This window comes from Truncatella angustata (genome assembly GCF_020726525.1).
Source record: "Truncatella angustata strain MPI-SDFR-AT-0073 chromosome Unknown BKA67scaffold_1, whole genome shotgun sequence".
Classification (NCBI taxonomy): domain Eukaryota; kingdom Fungi; phylum Ascomycota; class Sordariomycetes; order Amphisphaeriales; family Sporocadaceae; genus Truncatella; species Truncatella angustata.
The window spans coordinates 495,513-517,112 of record NW_025763381.1 but is presented as its reverse complement, the minus strand read 5'-3'; the positions used below and the strand labels follow the sequence as shown (position 1 = coordinate 517,112).

The 21,600-nt window shown below is 51.9% G+C and overlaps 9 protein-coding genes across 9 annotated transcripts; 4 read left to right on the top strand and 5 right to left on the bottom strand.

Annotated features, from left to right (window-relative positions):
• Window positions 1-293: 293 nt before the first annotated feature.
• Window positions 294-2,345, bottom strand: BKA67DRAFT_4200 (uncharacterized protein). The gene is made up of 6 exons (XM_046096813.1): window positions 2,212-2,345; window positions 2,019-2,148; window positions 1,304-1,764; window positions 1,101-1,229; window positions 927-1,036; window positions 294-866 (listed from the first exon to the last, which is right to left on the bottom strand). Exons 2-6 carry the CDS (start codon window positions 2,128-2,130, stop codon window positions 494-496), a joined length of 1,185 nt encoding a protein of 394 aa, XP_045963160.1. The 5' UTR covers window positions 2,131-2,148; window positions 2,212-2,345; the 3' UTR covers window positions 294-493.
• Window positions 2,346-2,722: 377 nt separating this feature from the next.
• Window positions 2,723-3,722, top strand: BKA67DRAFT_652296 (putative oxidoreductase; the record flags this gene model as incomplete). The annotated part of the gene is made up of 2 exons (XM_046106134.1): window positions 2,723-3,419; window positions 3,490-3,722. The coding sequence occupies 2 exons, from the start codon at window positions 2,723-2,725 to the stop codon at window positions 3,720-3,722; spliced, it is 930 nt and encodes a 309-aa protein (XP_045963159.1).
• Window positions 3,723-4,346: 624 nt separating this feature from the next.
• Window positions 4,347-5,706, top strand: BKA67DRAFT_652295 (glycoside hydrolase family 28 protein; the record flags this gene model as incomplete). The annotated part of the gene is made up of 2 exons (XM_046106133.1): window positions 4,347-5,030; window positions 5,155-5,706. The coding sequence occupies 2 exons, from the start codon at window positions 4,347-4,349 to the stop codon at window positions 5,704-5,706; spliced, it is 1,236 nt and encodes a 411-aa protein (XP_045963158.1).
• A 379-nt stretch (window positions 5,707-6,085) lies between these two features.
• Window positions 6,086-9,368, top strand: BKA67DRAFT_685634 (uncharacterized protein). The gene is made up of 4 exons (XM_046109006.1): window positions 6,086-6,579; window positions 6,650-6,943; window positions 7,017-7,126; window positions 7,199-9,368. Exons 1-4 carry the CDS (start codon window positions 6,436-6,438, stop codon window positions 9,084-9,086), a joined length of 2,436 nt encoding a protein of 811 aa, XP_045963157.1. The 5' UTR covers window positions 6,086-6,435; the 3' UTR covers window positions 9,087-9,368.
• A 217-nt stretch (window positions 9,369-9,585) lies between these two features.
• On the bottom strand, window positions 9,586-10,702 carry BKA67DRAFT_652293 (uncharacterized protein; the record flags this gene model as incomplete). Its single annotated transcript, XM_046106132.1, has 3 exons — window positions 9,586-9,692; window positions 9,792-9,982; window positions 10,125-10,702. 3 exons carry the CDS (start codon window positions 10,700-10,702, stop codon window positions 9,586-9,588), a joined length of 876 nt encoding a protein of 291 aa, XP_045963156.1.
• Window positions 10,703-12,720: 2,018 nt separating this feature from the next.
• On the top strand, window positions 12,721-14,047 carry BKA67DRAFT_652292 (uncharacterized protein; the record flags this gene model as incomplete). The annotated part of the gene is made up of 3 exons (XM_046106131.1): window positions 12,721-12,994; window positions 13,044-13,206; window positions 13,258-14,047. 3 exons carry the CDS (start codon window positions 12,721-12,723, stop codon window positions 14,045-14,047), a joined length of 1,227 nt encoding a protein of 408 aa, XP_045963155.1.
• Window positions 14,048-14,130: 83 nt separating this feature from the next.
• Window positions 14,131-15,451, bottom strand: BKA67DRAFT_4142 (ADP-ribosylation factor family-domain-containing protein). The gene is made up of 2 exons (XM_046096777.1): window positions 14,454-15,451; window positions 14,131-14,385 (listed from the first exon to the last, which is right to left on the bottom strand). Exons 1-2 carry the CDS (start codon window positions 15,048-15,050, stop codon window positions 14,215-14,217), a joined length of 768 nt encoding a protein of 255 aa, XP_045963154.1. The 5' UTR covers window positions 15,051-15,451; the 3' UTR covers window positions 14,131-14,214.
• A 1,939-nt stretch (window positions 15,452-17,390) lies between these two features.
• Window positions 17,391-18,665, bottom strand: BKA67DRAFT_665857 (extracellular metalloprotease; the record flags this gene model as incomplete). The annotated part of the gene is made up of 4 exons (XM_046108582.1): window positions 17,391-17,741; window positions 17,795-17,948; window positions 18,023-18,377; window positions 18,447-18,665. 4 exons carry the CDS (start codon window positions 18,663-18,665, stop codon window positions 17,660-17,662), a joined length of 810 nt encoding a protein of 269 aa, XP_045963153.1. The 3' UTR covers window positions 17,391-17,659.
• Window positions 18,666-20,295: 1,630 nt separating this feature from the next.
• BKA67DRAFT_529211 (uncharacterized protein) lies at window positions 20,296-21,357 on the bottom strand (the record flags this gene model as incomplete). Its single annotated transcript, XM_046099028.1, has 1 exon — window positions 20,296-21,357. The coding sequence occupies one exon, from the start codon at window positions 21,355-21,357 to the stop codon at window positions 20,296-20,298; it is 1,062 nt and encodes a 353-aa protein (XP_045963152.1).
• Between the last annotated feature and the right edge of the window lie 243 nt (window positions 21,358-21,600).

Below are 21,600 nucleotides of genomic sequence, written 5' to 3'. Positions count from 1 at the left end.
ATCGAGAACCCCGAGAACATCAGGTATGATCGCCGTATCGAACTTGCACATGCCGGCAAGACTTACAATGCTGCAGCAGAAGTTTGAATACATTGGTGCAACAACCGGAGCAGCAACCGGAGCAAACTAAGCTTGCCAATCAACACGAGTCGTCGGGCTTCGATGTTGTACTCTCCTATCAACTTCCTATCAACTTCCCTGGACCTACACTCGGCTCCCCTCGCTGGTCACTTCCCCTTGTTGTTTCCGAGGCAGCTTTTTGCTATTGTTCGTTCGAGTCGGCGCTGAAACCTCTCTGGGTATGGATGGTGTTTGCACCATGGATCTAAAGTTGCAAGACGCGGTGTGTCGTCGAAGTCTTCAATGTGGCCTTTCAATCTATATAGAAAATATCGGTTGAGTTTACACTTCCTGATAGAAGTCTAAGATCACAATTCAAAGCGTTCGAGTATTCATGAGTTGTGGTGAAACGAAGAAGTCTTTTGAATCTCGATCAAGTACTCATCAAAGAAGCAGCAAGCATGACAAGCCCACCGAACCTATCCATCCCCGAACACCACTCCTCCCAAGGCGCCACGCTTGCTGATTGGAGACCAGCCTCCATGGACTTGTCGATCAGCAACGTCTCTCTGTAGGCAGAGGACTTTTTGTCTAGCTTAACTAGATCACCCTTCATGGTCAGCCCGAACTGAGGCCCGAACTCGTAGTCCCCCCGGCTCGCCACTCTCCACGCGAACTCGTCGCTTGCTTCCCACAGATCCTGTTGCGCCGGCAGCGGTGCCAGCATGAAGCCGCCCTCCTTATCGCACAGCGCCGCGGGTTCGAAATATACCAGCAGGTTAAGGACTTGGTATACCACGCATATCCTGTGGGCTGGATCAGTATCTTCGTTCCCGATAGTGGCATGTTCGAGTGAAAGTTCCTACCTCCGGCCTGATTCCTGCAAGATCCAACTCTTCCAAGTGAGATCACGGCTAGATCCGGAGAATTCTCGCTTTTCGAGGGTTAAGACTTCGTTGAAGCGTTTTGCTAATGCCTAGAGACTGTCATTGGCGTTGTGCTATTAACACAGAGAGAAAAAAAAGAGGAGGTTGACCTACCGTCACTGTCGCGGTCATGAGGAAGTCGACGTTGTTGTTATCTGTCTCGCCCTGATCCAGCCTCATGATAATATAGATGGAAAGAGCCTGCATGGCAGCAAGTAGCTCACACTTGTTCATGTTCATGTGCTAATATTTCAATCATCAGCTTCTGGTGTTTGTGTGTGTGCCTCCAAAATTTCAGGACAGGTTCTGGGATTTACCGTTGCGCACAAGCGATCACATTCCTGACGCACGTTTTTCCAGAACAGCTTCGAACTGCCCCGGACTCCGTGGCTGAGCATGTGCACCAAGCTGATGCAGTTGTTCAGTGGTTCCATGCCGTCGTCCTCGTCGTCGGATGATGCCAAGTGCGCATGGACGTAGGGGAGAACGGAGTCGTTGTGCAGGATCATCAATGGATATGATTTCATCGTGTGAAAGATCAGGCTGCGGATTCTCTCGGCCCCAGTCCTCATGGTCGGTCGCTGGATCAGTGACCGGGGTGTATGGCTTAGTACCGGTGGTATTGATAGGCTTGGGGACCACATGACTTCCTGCAGTTGTACTGTTGGATACTCGGGCGGCGCTGCGGTTTGCGAAATCAAGTACGATGGCTCTAGTGACGGGAAGGTAACAGTCACATCCTTGCTTTGCTGATACGAGAACTTGGCGATGCTGGTATCTGTGTTGATCCAGTCAAAGCTGTCTCCTGCGACGTTTGTGAGTTCTGAATTTGATGCGAACAGCGCAGCATCGAAAATTGCATTGAATTCATTGCTCGTATCTTCGCGCTCAGTGGCAGCTTGCGAATCTCCTATAAATAAAGACGGCGCCTGCTGCCATTCGCGCAGCTCGCCGTCACTGCGCCGAATTGTTGACGCCGCGCTGCCAGGCACGTGGGCTGGATAATGGCATTCGATGGCCCTAGATGCGCACCTCGAGCATTGAGGTTCCCTATTGTCGCAACGGACTTTTTTCCTTGCGCAGCTAATACAAGCTTTGGACCGAGTGGCATTCCCGACTCTGCGGGATCGGCAGTAGTAGCCATGTCTCTTCAGCGTGGACTCTAGAATCTCATTGTTAGTATATTGGACGCTGTGACGTGATAACTGCAAGAATTGCGACTCACGCTTGTCGAACGGCTTATTGCACTGCCCGCAGCGCAGAACAGATTGCACCTCTTTTTCAGACATTTCAAATTGTACCGCAGCAGTAGATCCTTGAAACGTGAGACGTGACGCTCATATATAGGTAATCAGGCACATTTGTCAGCGTTGATTAGCCCGGTTCGCACTAGTTGGTGTATGCGGAACACCCTGTAAGCGCGAGCGTCCCTTTCCATTTGACCATATCTGGTATAGTGCGTCGGGCGGAACATTTTGTATACATCAGACGAGAGTCATACTCTGAACCCATCTCTTCCCAAACGATATTGTAAGCAGTTTTGCACAAATGTATCGAGTATCATGTAAACAGGACAATCAAACCCCGCTTCACAAATCCTATGCCTATGGGGATGAATTGCAGTTGCCCAATGTCAACTATATAACCATGACCATGAACCGCTTTCAGATGTGTGTCTTGCCAAACAACCATCACACCCTCCTCAATCATCTACAGTTCGTATAAACACAATTACCATGGCTCCCTTTCCTTCCCCGACCAAAATTTGGCACACGACAGTGCACCAGTCCATATCTTCCAGCCGCCCCGAGCTCTCAGCCAAAGGCAAGACGGTCGTGGTGACAGGCGGAGGTACTGGCATCGGTGCAGAGACCGCCCTCCACTTCGCCCAAGCAGGCGCATCGCGCATCGCGCTCTTCGGCCGCAGGGAGCAGCCCCTGCTCGACACCAAGGCCTCCATCGAGAGCAAGTATCCCAACGTCGAGGTCTTCACAAGCCCCTGCGATGTTACCAAGAAGGCCGACGTGGACGCGGCTTTTGCAAAGTTTGCCAGCGGCGGCCAAAAGATCCATGTCGTGGTCAGCAACGCTGCCGTGACAGGACCCATGGGCCCCGTGAGTGACGTCGACCCTAGCGGTTTCATAGATGGTGTCCAGATAAACCTACTGGGAGCGCTGTTGGTTGCACAGGCCTTCTTGCGCTACGCAGCGCCGGACGCAGTGGCGGTCAACGTGTCTTCGTCTGCTGCGCATGTCAACTTTGGTCCCGGATTCGCCTCGTACAGCGTCGCAAAGATGGCTGTCGTCCGGCTCTGGGATTCCCTGGCCAATGCACACCCGAAAATGAGTGTCTTTCATATCCAGCCCGGAGTCGTGGACACTGCTATGAACCGGGAGGCGGGCGGTGTTGCTGCTATGGGCTTCGCAGACGATGGTGAGTTCAATCAAATGCCAGGCGGAAAGTTGTCCGCGATAGTACCTCGAGGCTGACCTTTTGATTTTAGCTTCGTTGCCAGCGGGGTTCATTCTCTGGCTCGCAAGCCCCGAAGCACGCTTCTTGAAGGGCAAGTTTCTATGGGCAAATTGGGACGTGGACGAACTCAAGTCCCGAGCCAAAGAGCTTGAAGCAAGCTCTGATCTCAGTATTGGACTTGTTGGGTGGCCGTTTGGAGAAGGCAGTTTCAAGGTCCAGGTGAATACTGACGATCCTCAATGGGCGGCGGCTCCAACTGAGTAGGTAAAGCTTGACCGTTTTCAACATATTTGCGAGTGGTGGTGCATCACGTGGGCAAAGAGTCTGCCAGGGCGTGCATCGAGCCGATTAGTAAATATATCAGCAGCGCCTGTTTAAATACAAAGCAGAAATTGATATGCTTGATCCCAATTCTGTTGTCTGTAGAATACCATGTGTGTGTGTAATATGTGTCCCGGATCAAAACGTTAGATTGCGAGACGCATCGAAGCTTAGACGCATGCCGACGTGCTGAGGAATGATATAGCCGACAGTTCTTGGCATGTGCCGGCTATCATTTTGTGTCCGTAGCAAAGCCAATTGAATTCAATCTAATTCGCCCTATTTCTCACATTAGCCGAACACCACCTTAGATGTTGGCATGGACCGACAGCCTTCGACTGTTCATTGAGCTCCGCCGTACAGAAACAGCCTCCTCGCAATTCTCCCGCAGTCTTGGCTATGAAGTGATGTGACACCCAGCGGAAAAACTACATTGTGAGCCAACATGAATGTGACCTGTCTGCATTTATTTATGACCGCTGGTCTGTCCGCATAGTAGCGATGACCTCTCGTTCTTGATCTGGAGAACCCTCAGCAAAGCCTTAGAAAGAACGACAGAAAGGCAATATGATGTTCCCAAGCTTTTTGTATCTCCTCGCCTTGGGTGGTTCAGCACTCGCCGCGCTGGTAGTTGACGGGAGTACATGTACTGTTACACCACTAGCCGCCGGGACAAATGGCAAAGATCCAGACGACACACCACAGATCCTGAGTGCCTTCAAGCAGTGCGGCCAAAACGGACGCGTGATACTAACCGAGGGCGTCTTCCACATCGGACAGGTGATGAAGACGACCGACTTCTCCAACGTCTCGATCGAGATCCATGGTACGCTCAAGTGGTCCTCGGACATCCAGTACTGGCTGCGCAGCAGCATCTCGGTGACGTACGCTGGGCGGAGCACTGCGTGGATGGTGGGCGGGACTGACATCCGGCTCCTTGGATTCGGCAAGGCGCTGTTTGATGGCAACGGCCAGTTGTGGTACGATCAAAATCGCAATCAGGGGAACCAGAATGGAAGACCGATTTCGTTGACCCTCTGGAATGCGCGCAACGTGGTGGTGGACGGCATCACGTGGCGCCAAAGTCAGTTCTGGCACACGTTCGTGGCGCATAGTCAGAATGTTACCATGACGAATCTGGACATGAACAGTACGAGCAACAGCCAGTGGTCGACGGTGAATACAGATGGCGTTGATACATGGAACTCTAAGGATGTTGTCATTGCGAACTGGACAGTGACCTGTGGAGACGTAAGTCATGCGCTGAATCGACGTTACACGATACTGTAGCCGGTCTCTGGTTGTAGCGAACCCCCTCCTTTCCTACTCAAGAAGGGCTCAAGACGAACGATGGTGCTGATACTGACATGGACAGGATTGCATCTCCATGAAAGGCAACAGCACGAACGTATCAGTCTCCAACGTGACCTGTCATGAGTCTGGATGTGCGTGCATCGGGTCAATCGGGTCGCAGGCATCGCAGCCAGACTATGTGGAAAACGTGTATTTCAACAACATCACGTGTCTGCACTCGTCAAACGCGGCGTGGATCAAGACATACAGCGGGACCGGGCGGGTGCGCAACATAACCTTTGCCAACTTCCGCGTCAGCCAGGTCGACCAGCCAATATATGTAACACCGTGCATTTACAGCGGGCAGAACTGCGACACCAGTCGTCTGGGCATCAGCGACGTGCGATGGGTCAACATAACGGGAACCAGTCGGTATAATGTGGCAGCCGGGATCCATTGCAGCGCTGCGACGCCGTGCAAGGGATTCAGCATGGAGAATGTGAACATCACTCCGGCCGCTGGAGGGTCGGCCAAGTGGCTCTGTTCCAATATCCAGAATCAGGGAAGCTCGGGAATACCATGCACAGGGACTTGTCCTGCAAACTGGCCGCAGCAGCTGAAGGGCAACCGTTGAGGAGAGAGGTCCTGTTTGTATAGGTAGAAGAGGTACGATATTTTATTGAGCCAATTGAAAGCCGCGGACACAAGTTAAAAATGCAGCAGAATGGAACAGTTGTACCCCATATTGCACAAGCCGATATGATATCGGTAGACAATAGAATAGGAACAGACGTGATTGGAAGAGGACGTCTCCGTAAACCCAGCTTATCTCTAGGATGACCATGGGATCTGCCTATTGCGATGCCATGTCTTGCGCTTTGGGTCTCTGGGTCTTTGGCCGGGGCCATGTGGGGCATCTCCCCGTGACAGAGGCTAAGAGTTGAAAGTAAACAAAACGCGCTCGGGACACAACCAATTACAGGCGCGCTCGGAAGTAAATGTAAATTGAAAGACCACTTTATTCATTCTATCCCACCTTCCGGGCTTCTGCGTACAGTCCAAGTCCAGTCCTTCTCTACGAATCCCCATGTGCATGCTGAATTGTATGCTTGACTTGCAGACTAGACTAGGTGAACCTTAGATTATTGCTCGTCTATCGCCATTCGCGCCGGCGCATTCGACCGCAAGCACAAGCACAAGCACGAGCACAAGCGATCCGGCAGCCCTGGCACGCACCGCACGATACTCTGTCTCTACTTCTCTGTCGCAACAACCAGCAATTCCGACTCTCCCTTTCCGGCGCATCCAACCACGAGCACAAACACAGCCACATCGACGCCGAGGCGCGCCCCCAGCATACAAGATGGAAGAAGGCGACGTACCTGAACACTACTATACACAAGAGGGCCGACTGGCATCCTTTCACTCAACCAGTCGGAAACCCACGGCCAAGGGCAAAGCCTCCAAGTCCTTGACATGGCCGCACAAGCGCATTGAGCCAACAGATGTATGTTTCTACCCTTCCCGACAGCTCACCACCTCCTCGACACGGATGCTCATCCAGCCCACCCCCACAGCTTGCTCGAGCCGGTTTCTACTTTGATCCAACCCCCGACTACCCCGACAATGCTGTCTGTTTCCTTTGCCATAAGATGATTGGAGGATGGGAAGACGGCGACGACCCCCTCCAAGAACACTTGCGCCTCTCCCCGCACTGCGGCTGGGCCATCGTCACAGCGATCGAGGCGGCCTTGGGAGACTACAACGCCGACGATCCGAGTCACCCAGATATGATGCAAGCAAGAAAGGCCACATTCGCCCAACGCTGGCCACACGAAGCAAAGAGAGGCTGGAAGTGTAAAACGAAGCAGGTACGTTCCCGACAGCCCCGTACACACACGCCGCTTCTGCTTCTCCCCTTGCTAACCCAATCCAAACCCCCAGATGGTAGATGCCGGCTGGAAGTACACCCCAACATTAGACTCGGACGACATGGCGACCTGCACGTACTGTCAACTGGCACTAGATGGTTGGGAGCCTTCTGACAAGCCAATGTAAGTGCTTGCCCGCCTGTCAGGCCGCCCTCCCGTTCAAACACTGATGCCCGTCGTCTTTTCTTCTTCTAGGAACGAGCACTACAAGCGATCACCTGAATGTCCATTTTTCATCTTGATCAACCAGTACCAGCAAGCTCCTGCGAAGAAGACGGGTCGAGGCAAGGGCGCTAGGTCCTCCAAGGCATCACGACTCTCGTCGCAATCCATAGCCACAACCACATCGGAAACATCGTCCATGGTCGATCAACCTGCAGATTACGAGGACAGCATCATGACGACAGCATCTGTTGCGACTACTGGCGGGACCAAGCGCGGTCGTGCCAAGAAAGCGACGACGGCCAAACCCAAGAAGACCACGGCCAAGAAGAACGACCATGTTGACGTCCTGCAAGATCCACCCGAAGAGGACCTGCCGCTGCCGCCTCCACCACCCAAGCCGACTCGAGGGCGCAAGAGAGCTAGTGATTCCGTTGACGACTCGGTCTTGACCAATGCCGAAGCACCGGCGCCGAAGAAACGGGCAACCCGAACTCGTGGTAGCAATGCGGCAGACTCGTCAGTCATTGAGCCTCAGCCAGATTCAAGCATGCTCGATGCCTTCCCTGCCTCGCCAGCCAAGACAACCAAGAAGAAGGGCAGCCGGGCCTCGAAGAGTACCAGAAAGGTCTCGACCGCTTCTACTGCCTCAAACGCCTCCTTCCACAATGCTGAAGAGGAGCTGCCTGATGATGAAGAGCTAGATCGACAGCTCCAGGCCGATCTGGATAGACCTTTGTCTGATGACGATGGAATGATTGCCGCTGATTCCGACTCGGAACGGAAGCCGATGCCAGCAAAGACCAAGGCCAAGAAGGCAACAACCAAAAAGCCTGTGGCGGCTTTCGAGGAAGTGCCTTTAAGCGGCCACGCAATGTTTGATCCCACGCCCGCTGATATAAACAGTGCTGATGTCTCGGTCGAGCTCCAAGAGTTGCGAGAACAGATTCAGAACGAGGCGAAAGAACAGGCACCATTGCCCGTTCCCAAGAAAGGCCGCAAGGCCGGCACCAGGAAGGTTTCAAAGCAGACCAAGACTAAGAAGTCTTCGCAACCAGAACCAGAACCAGAACTCGTGCCTGAACAAGAGACAGGGCCCATTGAGCAGGCAGAACCCTACGATATCAGCATTGCAAGCAACGCAACTGTCCTCAAAAACTCCACATCTACCAACCCGGCACCCAAAAAACGCGGCCGTCCGAAGAAGAATAGCACTCAGCCCCCTCCCCCCCCTCCAGCTCCAGCAGAACCGGAGCCTCAACCAGAGCCAGAGCGCGACATTGAGGAGACACAGCTTGAGCTGCCTCCAGAGGTTGATCAGGTTGATTTCGCCGACCCCTTGGAAAAAGCTGCGACGCCCCGTGTCAGTCTGAGCAAGCAACCGCGAAAGAAGTCATTACCACCACCCCCAGTCCCAGAGGACGAACTCCAAGCACCTGCCACTCCTGGCCCAGCCGTTTCTCCTGCGCCAACTGCGAAGCAGGCCACCATTTCCCCATCTCAATCACCACAGTCGTCAGACGCCGAGAACCAACCTCCGTCATCCAAACCGTCCAACACTGCCAACTCCTCGCGTGTCGCATTGGCCCCAGTGGCATCTACTCCCGTCCGTTCGTCGCCATCCAAACGCAACGTCAACTTCGTTGTTGGTTTGGAAAGTGACAAGCCGTGGGCTTCGGTGGAACTTGACACCGTCTTTGAACAGTTAGGAAAAGAGAACGCTCTGCCCGGTTCAAACTTGCTCAAAGGCCTACAATTGACCAGTCCAGAGAAAAAGATGACCGTCGAGGAGTGGATTTATCACAACGCTAATTTGGCGGAACAACGACTCAAAGTGGAGTGCGAAACCGTAGTATCCAAGTTCGAAACTGAAGGCGGAAGAGCAATGCAGTCGTTGGAAGGGCTGACTGTAGAAGAATGAGGGACCGTAGTCCAGAACTACTGTGTTGGGCGAGAAATATGACACCGATCAGAAGCTTAGGTCTCTAGTGTTGTTGTGTGTTCGGGCATGTTGTTTCATTGTCCATTACTGAAGAAAGAGATACGTGCAACCTCCAAAGGAGGCATGCGCCTCTAGCTTCGACAGGATACAAGTATTTGGGTCTTGTAGTCCGCTCAATGCTCATTGCTGGTGGCGTTTCGGATTTTGACATGATGGAAATACATATACGAGACTACGAAATGCATATTTTCTTCACTCGAACATAATGCGCGTCTGCCACAGATAAACTTGGGCAGAATGTATGACACTACTTCGGACCCAGGACTTTGAATGATCGAGATCAGAAGCTCGTAATATGAAGTCCTCGATGACACGATCGAGAATGCGCATAATACACTTTTCTACCGAAAATCCATCATCGTCTTGGCCTCTGGACCTTTCTACAAGGCAAATCGGAATACCACGAAAATATCTACCTCTACTCATTCAGCTCTGAATGGATGCCCGCAATGATATCAAACGGCCTCTTCCCAACCGCCGAATAGCCCTCAACGAAATAATCACCAAATGGCTGCATGAAGGTATCTGGGAGGGAAAAATCGAACAAATGTCAGCATAACTCGTTAGGTTCTTCATCTTCGACGACGCTGGCAGAATGCAAATCTCATCAAAGGCAAAACTCACCATAAGTAGTCTCGGGCTTCGTCTCCGCCAACCAGATAAACGTCTCGTTGGTCCTGGGCAGGAAGTCGTCGGCCGGGAACGCTGCGAGCACGGCGTCGTACTCGGCCTGCTCCACCCCGTAGCTGGGTCCGAAGAATTCCATCATGATACCGTTACACGTCGCCGCGACGACGGGTTCCTTGTAGGCCGCTCTAGATTTGGGGCGAAAGAGTTTCCTGTCAGCTTTGATCGGGCTCCTCCGCTCAAAATGATTGGATGCTAGTACTCTCCTCCCAGCAGAATGGCACACAATGAACAAGGGACGAGGCTGCGATAAACACTGCGAAAACTCACATGGACTTCTGCGTATGCAGCGCAATCGCATCCCAGACGAGCTGCAGCTTCCGGCTCTCGTCCGACGACCAGTCGGCATAGTCAACGGCAACACCCTCGGCGGACGCAGAGGCGGCCGTGAAGTTCCTCACAAACTCCCTCGCCGCCTCGGCCCCGTCGACCTCGAACCGCTTGTCCGGGCTCACGAACGGCGAGCCCCGCACCCAGCCCAGGTCGTGCAGCAGAACCGCGACGGCGTGGACCTCCCGGTCCACCCGCGAGGCCAGCGAGCCGTTGTGCGACAGCAGAAGCGCCCCGAACAGCCACGACCGCATCACGTGCCCGTATATAAACGGCTGCGCGCCGTACTGCTGGTATGCCAGGTCGTGCGCCGCGCGGACCAGGGGCGTGTCGATCAGGGACACTCCGGCGATGGAACGGGTTGGGTACCGGGCGTCGGGTGGCGGCGGCGTCGTCGTCGTCGTTGTTGTTGCTGGGTTCGGGAGAGCGACGGCGGCGGCGGTGCTGGTCAGGGCGAGTGGGAGGGTGAGAGGGAGGGCTTGCAGGAGGCGGACGAGATGTCTTGGGTTGAAATGCATGTTTAACGACTTTGGGAAGTGTGGTTTTGTCACAGTGGCTTTATATAATGGAGTTTGTTTCGGCTACTTGTGTTCATTTCGAGGTTCCAGATCCTCGTCATCTTGCCGGTTTTATATATCCAGATTATATCTAATGACCTTTGATTTCAAAGCGAATGGCTCTCCTTGACTTGGAGTATGGCAACAACGAAATCCCGAGCCAGTGCGGTGATATTATTTTGAGCACATAGATGTCACGATGGCATTAGCTAAGGACTATGCCACAATTACGAGTAGATACAGAGTTTTCTTGAATGTCGACTATGTCCGAGGTGCATCGGTGTTTCGTCGCTGGTGTGCTGACAAAAGCTCAAGTCCGGTGCTTAATAAGAACCCAGGTTACACTGAGGAGTTCGAAGGGTGCGAAGAGTTTCCGGCATGTGGACTTCTTGAAGTGCAGAAGAAAAGCACATGGTGGTATAAAAAGGTTGTAATACCGTACCTACCATTTGCGCGCTCAGCCATTCACTGCCATGGGTAGAAAAGGAAATTGAAAAGAAAGAAAGAATTGAACCCCTAGCTTATTCCGTTGTATAGCGTTAACGGTATACTTAGAATTATAGGTACGTGAGAAAATCTAATGCTTGAACTCCACTAACATTAGGTTTTAGTTAGTGCACGTGGAAGTTTCTGCCTGCCGTTTGCCTTGGTGCGGTGTCAAGTGAGGTGCCGTTGTTCATGCTTCCTGGACAAGTATCTAACTAATAAAGTATCGAGCTGTTGGCCAGCATCCGAAAGAAGGACAGCTGATAGCAATAGAGCAATGTTGGGTTTGATCCGCAGTTCCTTTGAGGGCATTCTGAATGGCCGCTGGCTCGTGCGAAGTTGTTGTTGTGTAACTAACCGCCAGCATTTCTTCTTTCATTGTTCGAGATAAGCGCCGAGTACCCGACTTGTCTCGGGCACCACGTTTTGACGCGATCCTCCCTTCTCAAACCCTCAACTCCTGAATGCGTCGGAACCTCGGCAACCAGCAGACATGATCTCTGAGGTCTGCAAAGTCCAAATAGTCCTCCTTGTCAACGTGCATTTCATGATTTACAGCCAGCATTCGTGCAGCTATACACCCCGAAAAAGAAATCGTCGGTCTCTTTGACACACCTCCTGAGTAAATACAGTGGCTAAAGAATTTAGTGTGCGCTAATCACTAATTTCATTGGGCCAGAGGGTTCGTGAGCTGAAACTGGATCGAGCATCTCCCGCAACACCCCGCTGACTGCCTGGGGTTCGCCAGGGGTAGGGACCAACCAGATTCATGTTCGACTCAGTATCCCCGTGAACCACGAGTCCATTTGACCGCAATTCGCCTTAGCGATCGCGGGTTTCAGGCATGTATCTACTGCACGAAGCAGCACAACGCCCAAATTGCTGCAGATTGGCCTTGCAAATGCCTATGACAGGGTCCTGGGATAGTTGACCAGACTACAAGTAGGCGCTGGCGCCTATGGGCTTGGTGCGGCCTGCCTTGAGGATTTTTCAATGCGTTGCGCCACCATCATTCTCTACCACCTGAGCTTTTTTATTTCTTTTATTTGTTATTGTCACATCTCAACTATCTTGTCATTATCTCTGAGTGTGCCTGTTTGGTAGCTCAGGTCCATGTGACGTCTCTGACGGTGAAGCACGTGTGGATTGTTGCTCTGATCGACCGGCTCAACTCCAGTCAGGTGCTAACCGGATTGTTGCTGGATTGTCGCGAATCACTTTGCTGTGGGCTGTGATTCTATATAGCTTCGTCATTTCGCCAGCAGATAAATGTAACACTTTCCGGATTTCTCATTTACGACCATACGCCCGTATTCTGTACAACAGTAATTCGCATACTCACTAATCGCAATACACCGTTCGTAACGGACAACCTTGCACTCGACATACCTGGATAACAACAACATCTCAACATCACTACGGGACCATATCATTTGGAGGAGTGTTGGTCGGAAAGGAACTGCGGATATCTCCTTGACGTGTGACCTACAGCCATGCGAATATCACTTCTGCTCATTGCTGCTGTTGGCAGCGCACGTGCAGCTTGGCTGAAATGGTCTGTGGATTCCACGCCAACATGGAATCCACCGCGAGAGACAGGTCCGGCTGGAGATGGAGACCAAGTAATCGGCTGGACACCAAAACCCACGCAAGCACCTGGGTACAAGTCTGATGGTGATCTAGTGCTCGATCTATTGAGAAGGGATACTTTTACAACGACGAACTGGACAAATTCGGAGACGTGTGGTTGGGTATCTGGAGTCTCATGTAAGTTTGAGAAGCCTTCCAGAGGGAGTGGAGTCTAATGCGGCAGCAGCATATCCATGGACTTGCGGCGAAGACTTCGAATGCTCAACGAACGGCGATCATGCTGTAGCCTGCGTATCCGGGGATTATGAGCCTTTCTTCATCTCGTGTTTCGATTTTCAAGCATCAAAAGCTGGATCTTGTGACAATCTTGGCTCGAATACAGGGTGTTGGTTAGTACAAGATTCATCACAGGTCTTGGAGCACAACTGACATATATACAGTCAAAGCTCGGCTGCTCCAGCATGTGTTACGTACATTTGGACGGGCTCACCAGTTCGCTCACAATTCAAATGTGGTACAGCCACCGCCATTACGTCAATGCTTGACGAGCCCCAGTTCGTCATTGACGCCTCAATTTCTGCCTCCAAATCATCAGAGTCGGCCGCGCTTGCATCTTCAGAATCAGCGTCACGGGCTTCTGTTTCGGCATCACTAGCCTCGGAGGCATCAGAGGCTTCACTGTCAAAATCTACGGCAACTTTGAGCGACGGGACTACGGTAACGACGACAGCTGAACCTCTCAGTTCCGGCACAAGCACGAGTACCAACAATACCGTCAACACAGGCGTCATAGTTGGCGCAGCCGTTGGTGGCGGTCTTGGTCTTCTTTTGCTGTTGCTTCTAATTATCTGCTGCTGTCGCCGGAGGAGAAAGTCGAAGAAAACTAGCTACAACCTATCCTACAAGAAGAACAATAATGAGAAAACCACTATCTACGACAGCCGGAGGGAAAAACGCAGTGCTGAGCGAAGACAGCATGGCCGCCAAGCTAGCCGGGCGAGAAGTCAGCGACCCAGTCTGGAAGAGGATCACCGTGATGATGAGACATATCAGCATGGCTTTATTGGTGGACTCAGTGGACAAAGTCCGAGCGCACCTCGGCAGGCCCACGTTACCGGAGATGATAGGCCGGTATACGCACCGCAGTATCACTTTCACGTCGTCGATGGTGGCAGGAATTCGAGGCAAAGCAGCATCGTAGAGACTACGAGGAATTACCGAGACTCGTAGTATCTCCATCGATCGTTATGATAGCTGCACTAAATAAAGATATGGATAGTTCGCGTTTCCTCTGTCCCCACAATATCGAAACAATCAATGCTGGCGACGTATGGTTCTAGATTCCGCTTTGGGTGTACGATTACCTTTAGTGGTTGCGAACTAATACCGAGATATGCTCAACATCTCACTAATCCCGTTTTCTGCGCTCCATGCAACGCGGTTCGGACCGCTTTGGCCCAATCTTCAACGGGCTGTCGCTCCTCTCCGAAATTCCCTACATCGTCGCCCAACCACACAAACGCCGGCCACACCCCAAGCCCACAAATCAAGTCAGTATCTTCGACATACTTTGTAGCGTAACTGTTAGTGAGTAGACCTGCGGGCGATGAGAGCGAAACCTCACGTTATTACTTACCCATCTCCGATCGCCCAACACGTGCACAAAAAGGTTTCCAGCCTCGCTGTACTCTATGGCAGGAACGCAGTCGCCCTTCTCCGTGAAGACCTGCTGCTTGTTCGCCAGGAGCAGCACCGGCTTGTCCCTGCCCAACCCCGCGGCACCGCAGATCATGCGCGCCATCTCCTCCTTGGCCTCCACCAGCCGGTCGCGATCGGTCGAGTCCAGCACCCAGACGACCGCGTCCATGTCCGCGATGATTTCCCGCTCCATATTCATCACAGCACGGGGCCTCCCGCCGCCCAGGTCGAGCGTGTAGAAATACACGTTGCCGTGGCATGTCTCCTCTACCAGACAGCCCAGCGCTGGACGATGGGTTACAACGCCCTCGTCGCCGTTCGGCGACAGGTACTTCCGTAGTAGCGTTGACTTGCCAGCGGCGTCCAAGCCTGTGATCAGGATATGCTTCTGTTTCGGTAGGTAGTCGAACAGGTGCAACAGTGGCGGCGTCGTAGAGCCGCCGATCCCCAGACGGGACAGCTGGGTGCGAAGCCAATCTGTCCAGCTCACATTTCGCTTTTGGGGTCTGAGGGCTTCTACGAAGGGATGCGACATGTCGGAAGTTGAGCTGTCGGTTATGTATAAGACATGTTTCCAGCTGGCGGGTCGGGATGATGTTCAGAGTGATATAATCGGGTGGCTTTAAGTGGCTGCCTATACTGCGGATAGCTGCCAAGTGCGCTAATGGCAGGTCGAGGCTGGCGCCTTGCGGGGGGTTGTTTCGTGGCCAGGCTTGTCGTTTATGTATGGCGCGGCTGATATTACGAGCAGAGATTGTCTTTTAGATCTATTATATTGTTGTACCACTCTGGTTTAGCTGCGTAAAAAAAAAAAAATTCTTTACTTTATTACTTTCCCGGAAGATCCTGAATCAAGTTTAGTGGAATAGTTTTATGGTCAAACATTCGTTAGGTTCTAGCGTGCCCCCGTCTGATTTTGAAGGTCTTCCGGCCGACCAGTATTTGACGATTTTGGCACTCTTTGTTAACTGCGATATCAAGAATCTCCGCTCGACATGGAAAATCTAACTTCGAAGTCCTGGTTCCCCTTAACATGGCATTCTTGTCTACTTGTACGCACAAAATTAAAGTCTTCCGCGTAATAGCGGACCACGAAGTGCTTCTTCGGGGAGTCGTCGGGGTCGTCTGAGGTGGTACGCAGCTCTTAGAGTATATGGGCCATGAAATCCCTTCCGAGGATGACAACTCGGCAAACGGACATCCTGACTGGTCTATAGAAAGTTGCGAGACCACCATCAAAACCATGAAAGAGCGCATTAACTCTTTTTAATCATTTTCGGCGACCTCGGCTTGCTCGTCGATGGTCAACGAGATGACGAATGGTGGTCTTTCCGTAGCGATATCATAGGACATGCTCTAAGCCAGGCGGCGGACCTTCGTTATATCAATGTTAAAGATTAGTACTTGTTGCTTGATCCTGGCGAAATACTTCGGGCACACCGTGTTCCTCTAAGTTCTTTACTCTGTCGCGCGCTATTATATATGATAAAAAGTTCGGAAGTCCAAAAGGCTTCACTTTTTGCCACTTACTAATGAGGCAAGATGACGGTAGTATACCGACTTGACCCAGTCCCTAGACCGACCTCGCATTACACTATTTCGAGAGTGCCGTCGTAAGAGGCATGGGCTTCGTGGCTCGATTGGATCAAATCATGTCGGAGTAGAAGTTCATCGATCGGTAGTATAGCCATGACTCTGCCCCACGAAGTTCTTGGTAAATAGTAAGAAAGGAAATTATGCCTGAGAGCCCGTATCCCTCAACGTAGATTGTACCGGTTACTTAGATGTACCAAGAGTAAAACGGCAGTCGCGAACTACCACATCAGAACTTGATCAAGTTATGACAGCTCGAGCTCACTCACAACTCACCAACATGTCTCAGAGTTAGTTCTGTGCGACTCTATCCAGCAAACCAGGATCGTTATAGATCAAAAAAACGAAGCTAGGTAGCTATTTCGATCCAGGAAGCCCCTTGCGTCGCCAAAAATGAGAGAGCTCAGCCACATAGGTAGTATAAGGTGACACGCAATCTAAAAAGAAGCCAATAGTGAAGCCGCGTACCCCGAAGCGGATCCAGTGTATTATTACTTGACGCATCATCTTCTAGAGTGTATTATTACAACAACTCCTAATCCTCATTTGTTATGCGCCGGCAGAACCTGGCATATGCCTAATGGTCAACATGGCCAACGCTCTAACAAGTCACGTCCAGACATTTGCAATTGCTTCGCTCTTTGTCACGGGTGCTTATATTCACAGCAAGCTATACTACAGACCATTCAAGCAGAATGAACACTCACCTCGACGTCCTTCTCTTGATCTATTTGAACTCAAAAGACGCACTAATCGAGCGGTTCTCAGTTTATCTAGGGCAGAGTGGACGGGATGCCGAGTTTTGTTAGAGCTATGGTCGTATGTGCTTATGAGTCCGGGAACTGCTATATATTTGACTAAGCACCGACTGGAAACTATCCTCGCAAGGTCGAACGAACCAAGTCGAGGCGTAATACGTGACCGTCACCGTTTCCAAGTAGGCCACAACCCTTGTAACCCATAATTCCGTGATGACATCACCACCCTTTGTTCAATGTTGAAAGCTTGTAAAAAGGCGGGTAAAATAGATCCACCGCTTTCGAAAGATACCGGTCTTGAAGGCTGCACGGCACTCAGAGAGTTAAACTGCCAAATTTTCTTTTCATGGCAGATAGATGGACTCTCAAAGATTTGGGGCATTGGTAGTGGATACAATGCATATGCCAAGGCCGCGGAGGCATAAACCCGGCGAGATTTGATCTACGACCAGTGACTCTCTGCCCTGCCACAATGCTACGAAATAAACGACAGTTAAAAGGGTAATTCACATCTAGAGTCGTCGCCAGGGGCCAAAACCAGCAAATTTCACCATAGGCCAAAGTCAATGATGGTGGACGGCTTCGATTGCCGGTGCATGTAGCAATGACAAGCTCTTATGGCAGCTTTGCTGTATTTGAATATGCTGGGTCAAATATGTACAGTGCAATCCTTCATCCCAAAGACCTAGGTCAAGTTCACCCATGCGCCCCCGCTCGTCCCCTTTTTATCAAGAAGCGACTCTCGAAGCGACTCTCCAAGAGACGCTGCAACGTGCCCGTCCCTTCAGTACGTTTACTGGTACGAAGCACGGTAGGTGTTCCACTGGCTGTACATGCGGGTCTGCTGGCCAGCGGTGAACTCCTCGTAGCAAGTGCTGTCAATTTGGTCAGCAACACGTTCAATTCATCAAGAGGCAGGCCTGCTTACTCGTCGGAGTAGTCCATGTAGTTGTGGATGGGGTCGACGCCACCGCCAGTGCAGGTGTCGCGGGTGGCGGGGCAACCTGAAGCAGCAGTCTTCTCCGGGGGGGTGTCGGAGACGTAGTCACCGTTACCGGTGCAGCCGCCCTGGAAAGTGTGGTCTATTCACGAGCCATTGCGTCAGCAAATCCATATCCCTCAAAATCTCTGACGGGGATTTCGGGTTTCAACTTACAAAGACCGAACCAGTGGCCGATCTCGTGGACGACGGTATAACCGTAGTTGTAGTCGGTCTGGTCACCACCGGGGACCGTGCCGGCCAAGATGGTGCATCCGTCCTGGATCAAGACAGAGTTGGTGACGCCGGACTGGGGCAGGTAGCAGTAGCCAAAGGCATCAAGGTCGGAGACGAAGTAGATATTGACGTCCGCATAGGTTCCCTTGTGCAGAGCAGTCTTCATGGCGGTCTCGGCACCGTCGCGAGCCCAAACCGAGTTGACGGTCCAGTCACGGCCGGCGTCAGTGAAAGAGATACCGTGAGGAGCGTAAGCCTCGTTCAAGACATCAAGCTGGGCATCAACAGTGGCGTTCTACTTTAATATTAGCCTTGTTCGATCAAGTGAGACTATTTCGTCTCGACGACAGCGATAGCTACTCACGCTAAGGTAGCCGGCAGAGGCGGACGTGCTGGAGGCGATGATATGGAAGTAGACATTGGTGCTGATGGTAGCCTGAATTGCGAAGTCCTGAGTGGCCTCCTCAATCGCCATCTGTCTAGAGACCTCGAGCTGCTCCTCGGTGGGTGCAGGGGCGACACATCGCTCCTTGGCCGCGGCCGAGGCCACAAAGGCCGAGACGATCAGGGACTTGAGCTGCATGTTGTGATTGGCTGTATAGTCTCAAGTATTCTGGGGAAGTTGTACCACTATGCTATGCTATGCGTGAAGCCGAGTCGATCACCTTGAGGGCCATTGCGACGCACAATGCCTCCTTTATACATAGTTCAAAGTTGGGACGAAACCCACTGCGAGTTGCGCACACAAGAGGAAGGTCGTCTAGACAGTTCTTCCAAGAATCCTGACTCCATACTTCACCCCCAGCTTCACTTCAGCATTCTCAGGAATAGAAACCAACCTTCCTGATGCGATCAGCATGATAGCCGCCGACTGCGGTCGCCGCCGGTCGACAAAGAAACGTTTCCAGGCCTCTCATTGGTAAAGTGAGACAAAAGCAAAAGTACGCGTGGCGAGAGCGTGAGGCTTTATCACAGGCTGCTCTGCCGTGTACTGATCTGCAGGGGAATCGATCTGGAGGTGGAGAGCGCGGTCTTAGCATTTGCCCAGATAAGGTAGTGCGACCTCGTGGGGTCAAGGTTGAAGCTTGGCAAGTATAGCAACGCACCGTGTCCGAGTATACAGCTCTGTCGCGAAGCCCGAGCGAGCTATAAAGTACGTGACAACAGGGAAGCACGACATATGTAAAACCTATATATGCATATAGTTAATCATTATTGCCATAGCGTTTTCCCACCATAGCTTCTTTGGGATGCAAACAAATGTTATTGTTGCAACTTTGGTGTTCTAGTTGCCAAGTAATGCCAAGTATAGAAGCGTCGGCAGTGTGACCTACCATAACGCGGCAGTGAGACCTACCTAAATGGGTAATCGCCATCGGTAACAAAAGCTTGGCAACTGAAAGCTTGACTTTACGGGACGGAAATGAGATACCCCTGAGGAGTTAAGCATTCTTGGCTATGACAAGTTATAAGACATGACGAGAATGCATCGTGTAATACGGTAAGCAGAGATAATATCGTTAAGTAAGCGCATTTCCAGTATACAAGATGATTGTTCGAACAATCTAAAGAAATTGCCGTCGTAAAGACGTCTGAGATGGCCCTTTCGAAGGCTCCTGAGCTTTGTGCATGCTTTTGGATCTTCAGTAGCGATTTCAAGGTGCTCATGAAGTTTCCGGACAAGAAGTATGCCCACAACACTTTCAACGCAGTTTCCGCCGGAAGTGGGTCAATGGCCGATCATGATCATTAGAAATGCAGCATCATTCCACCTATCATTTCTCTCGCTGGAAGCAGCTGAGCAGGCGAAGCTAAGGCCAGGATCCTCGCGACAACCTTGACAGAAAGACCAGTTGCCAAGGACGATTACGCATGATGCGCTTGTTGATGGGTTGAAAGGCACAGCCAGAGAAAATACAGTGCCGATGGTTCCCACACTTTAGGACTCAAATTCACGACAGCTCAGATGGCCAGCATCGCCAAATACAAGCCTGATATTGATTGATCATATGTACCCCAATGTGAAGGTTTCCATATGGCCAGCCTGGATACGTGTGGTTGTTCATGATGGCGAGGCGCTGAGCATCTTATTTACCCGAGCAAAGTCTGAACGTTGAAGAGAGCAGCACGGATATCTCCACTGGCACCAATTGTGGCCGATGTATTTTACCATTACTGTCGGTCCTTCCGACACCTCGAAATTGGTATCTTTTTCAAGCCAGAACAAGTCCATGACCGGAGCCGAGCTCGACAAAGTTATAACCCAAGGCTTTCTCTCCAAGAGCCTGGGTCTCTTTTTCGACAGCATCTGTGACTGTGTACTTCGTCCGCCGCAACAAAGGCGCGATCAAGCCGCCACCCTTCTTGATCTCATCATGAGTTGCAATCCAGTACTTGGCACCACTGGCGCGTACTGCTTCGAGGCCATTTAGTGCACCAAGATTCAGCTGCTTCGTCATCCAAATCCTCACATCATGCAACCCGTGCAGCAAGGCCAGCGTGTTGAGATTAGCAGCATTGATAGCATCCAAGTCTGAGGCTTTGATACCATGAGGCGAGTAAATGACCGCGCCCGCTCCTGTGTCACCGTCAGACGATGCTTCAGACGATGAATGTTTGAATGCAATGATGACCGCTGAATGGTAATACAGGGCGTTTCCCTCGGTGATAACTCTGCCGATGCCGACCCATGATGGGAGCGGTGGTTTGCTGAGAGCCTTCTGCCAATCCAAGGTAGAGGAAGAGAAACCTGGAGTCGTCATGACCTGGTCAAAGTGCTTCCATGACTTGATCAGCTCTGCAGCTTTCTCGGTCGCCACCACGGGTGTGTTTCGAGGTAGTTCTCTCAGTGTCGCCTCATGACAATGGTCCGTGAACTCGTGCGATATGGCCACGGCGTCGATGGAGGCAGAGGGCTCATTCTCTGCCTCTCGTCTTGTACTTGTAGCATCACGCTCCGCCTCAGCTAGCAGGCTGTTGAGCTCTTCGATCGTCTGGACGCAGGGCGCGACGAGGTGCCATTGGGTCGAGAACCATGAGGCGACATCGGATTGCGGTCCCTGAAGCCAAGGATCGAGGAGGATATTGAAGCGACTGCGGCCCGGCGGTCGTGCGGTCGAGGGTGGGTATGGCAAGCTCAACAGCCAGGTTGTGTCGGCGTTGAGGTGGATCAGGACCGGCGCTGCGGAGGCCTGGAGTGCAGCGCGTAGTTTAGCGCGGTCACTGACATGAATGGCCTGTGGCGTCACGGTGTTCTCAGCGCTGTCTTCTGCCATGTGTATGATTATTCTGGTATCTACAGTGAACGACCGGTTCGATCAGATACCAACTTCAATTTTCTTGCTGTCGGAAAAGTGCAAGATGCGACCACTACCCTCGAGAGGGTATGGGTTGTGTCGCTGTACCATCCACTGCTCGATGATGCATGCCACGGCCATCGGCAACAGGTCCCTGACAATCCATGCCGTCATTATATCCGAATCTAACCCCAAGCGTCTTGAGGCTGCTCTGCTGTGTGT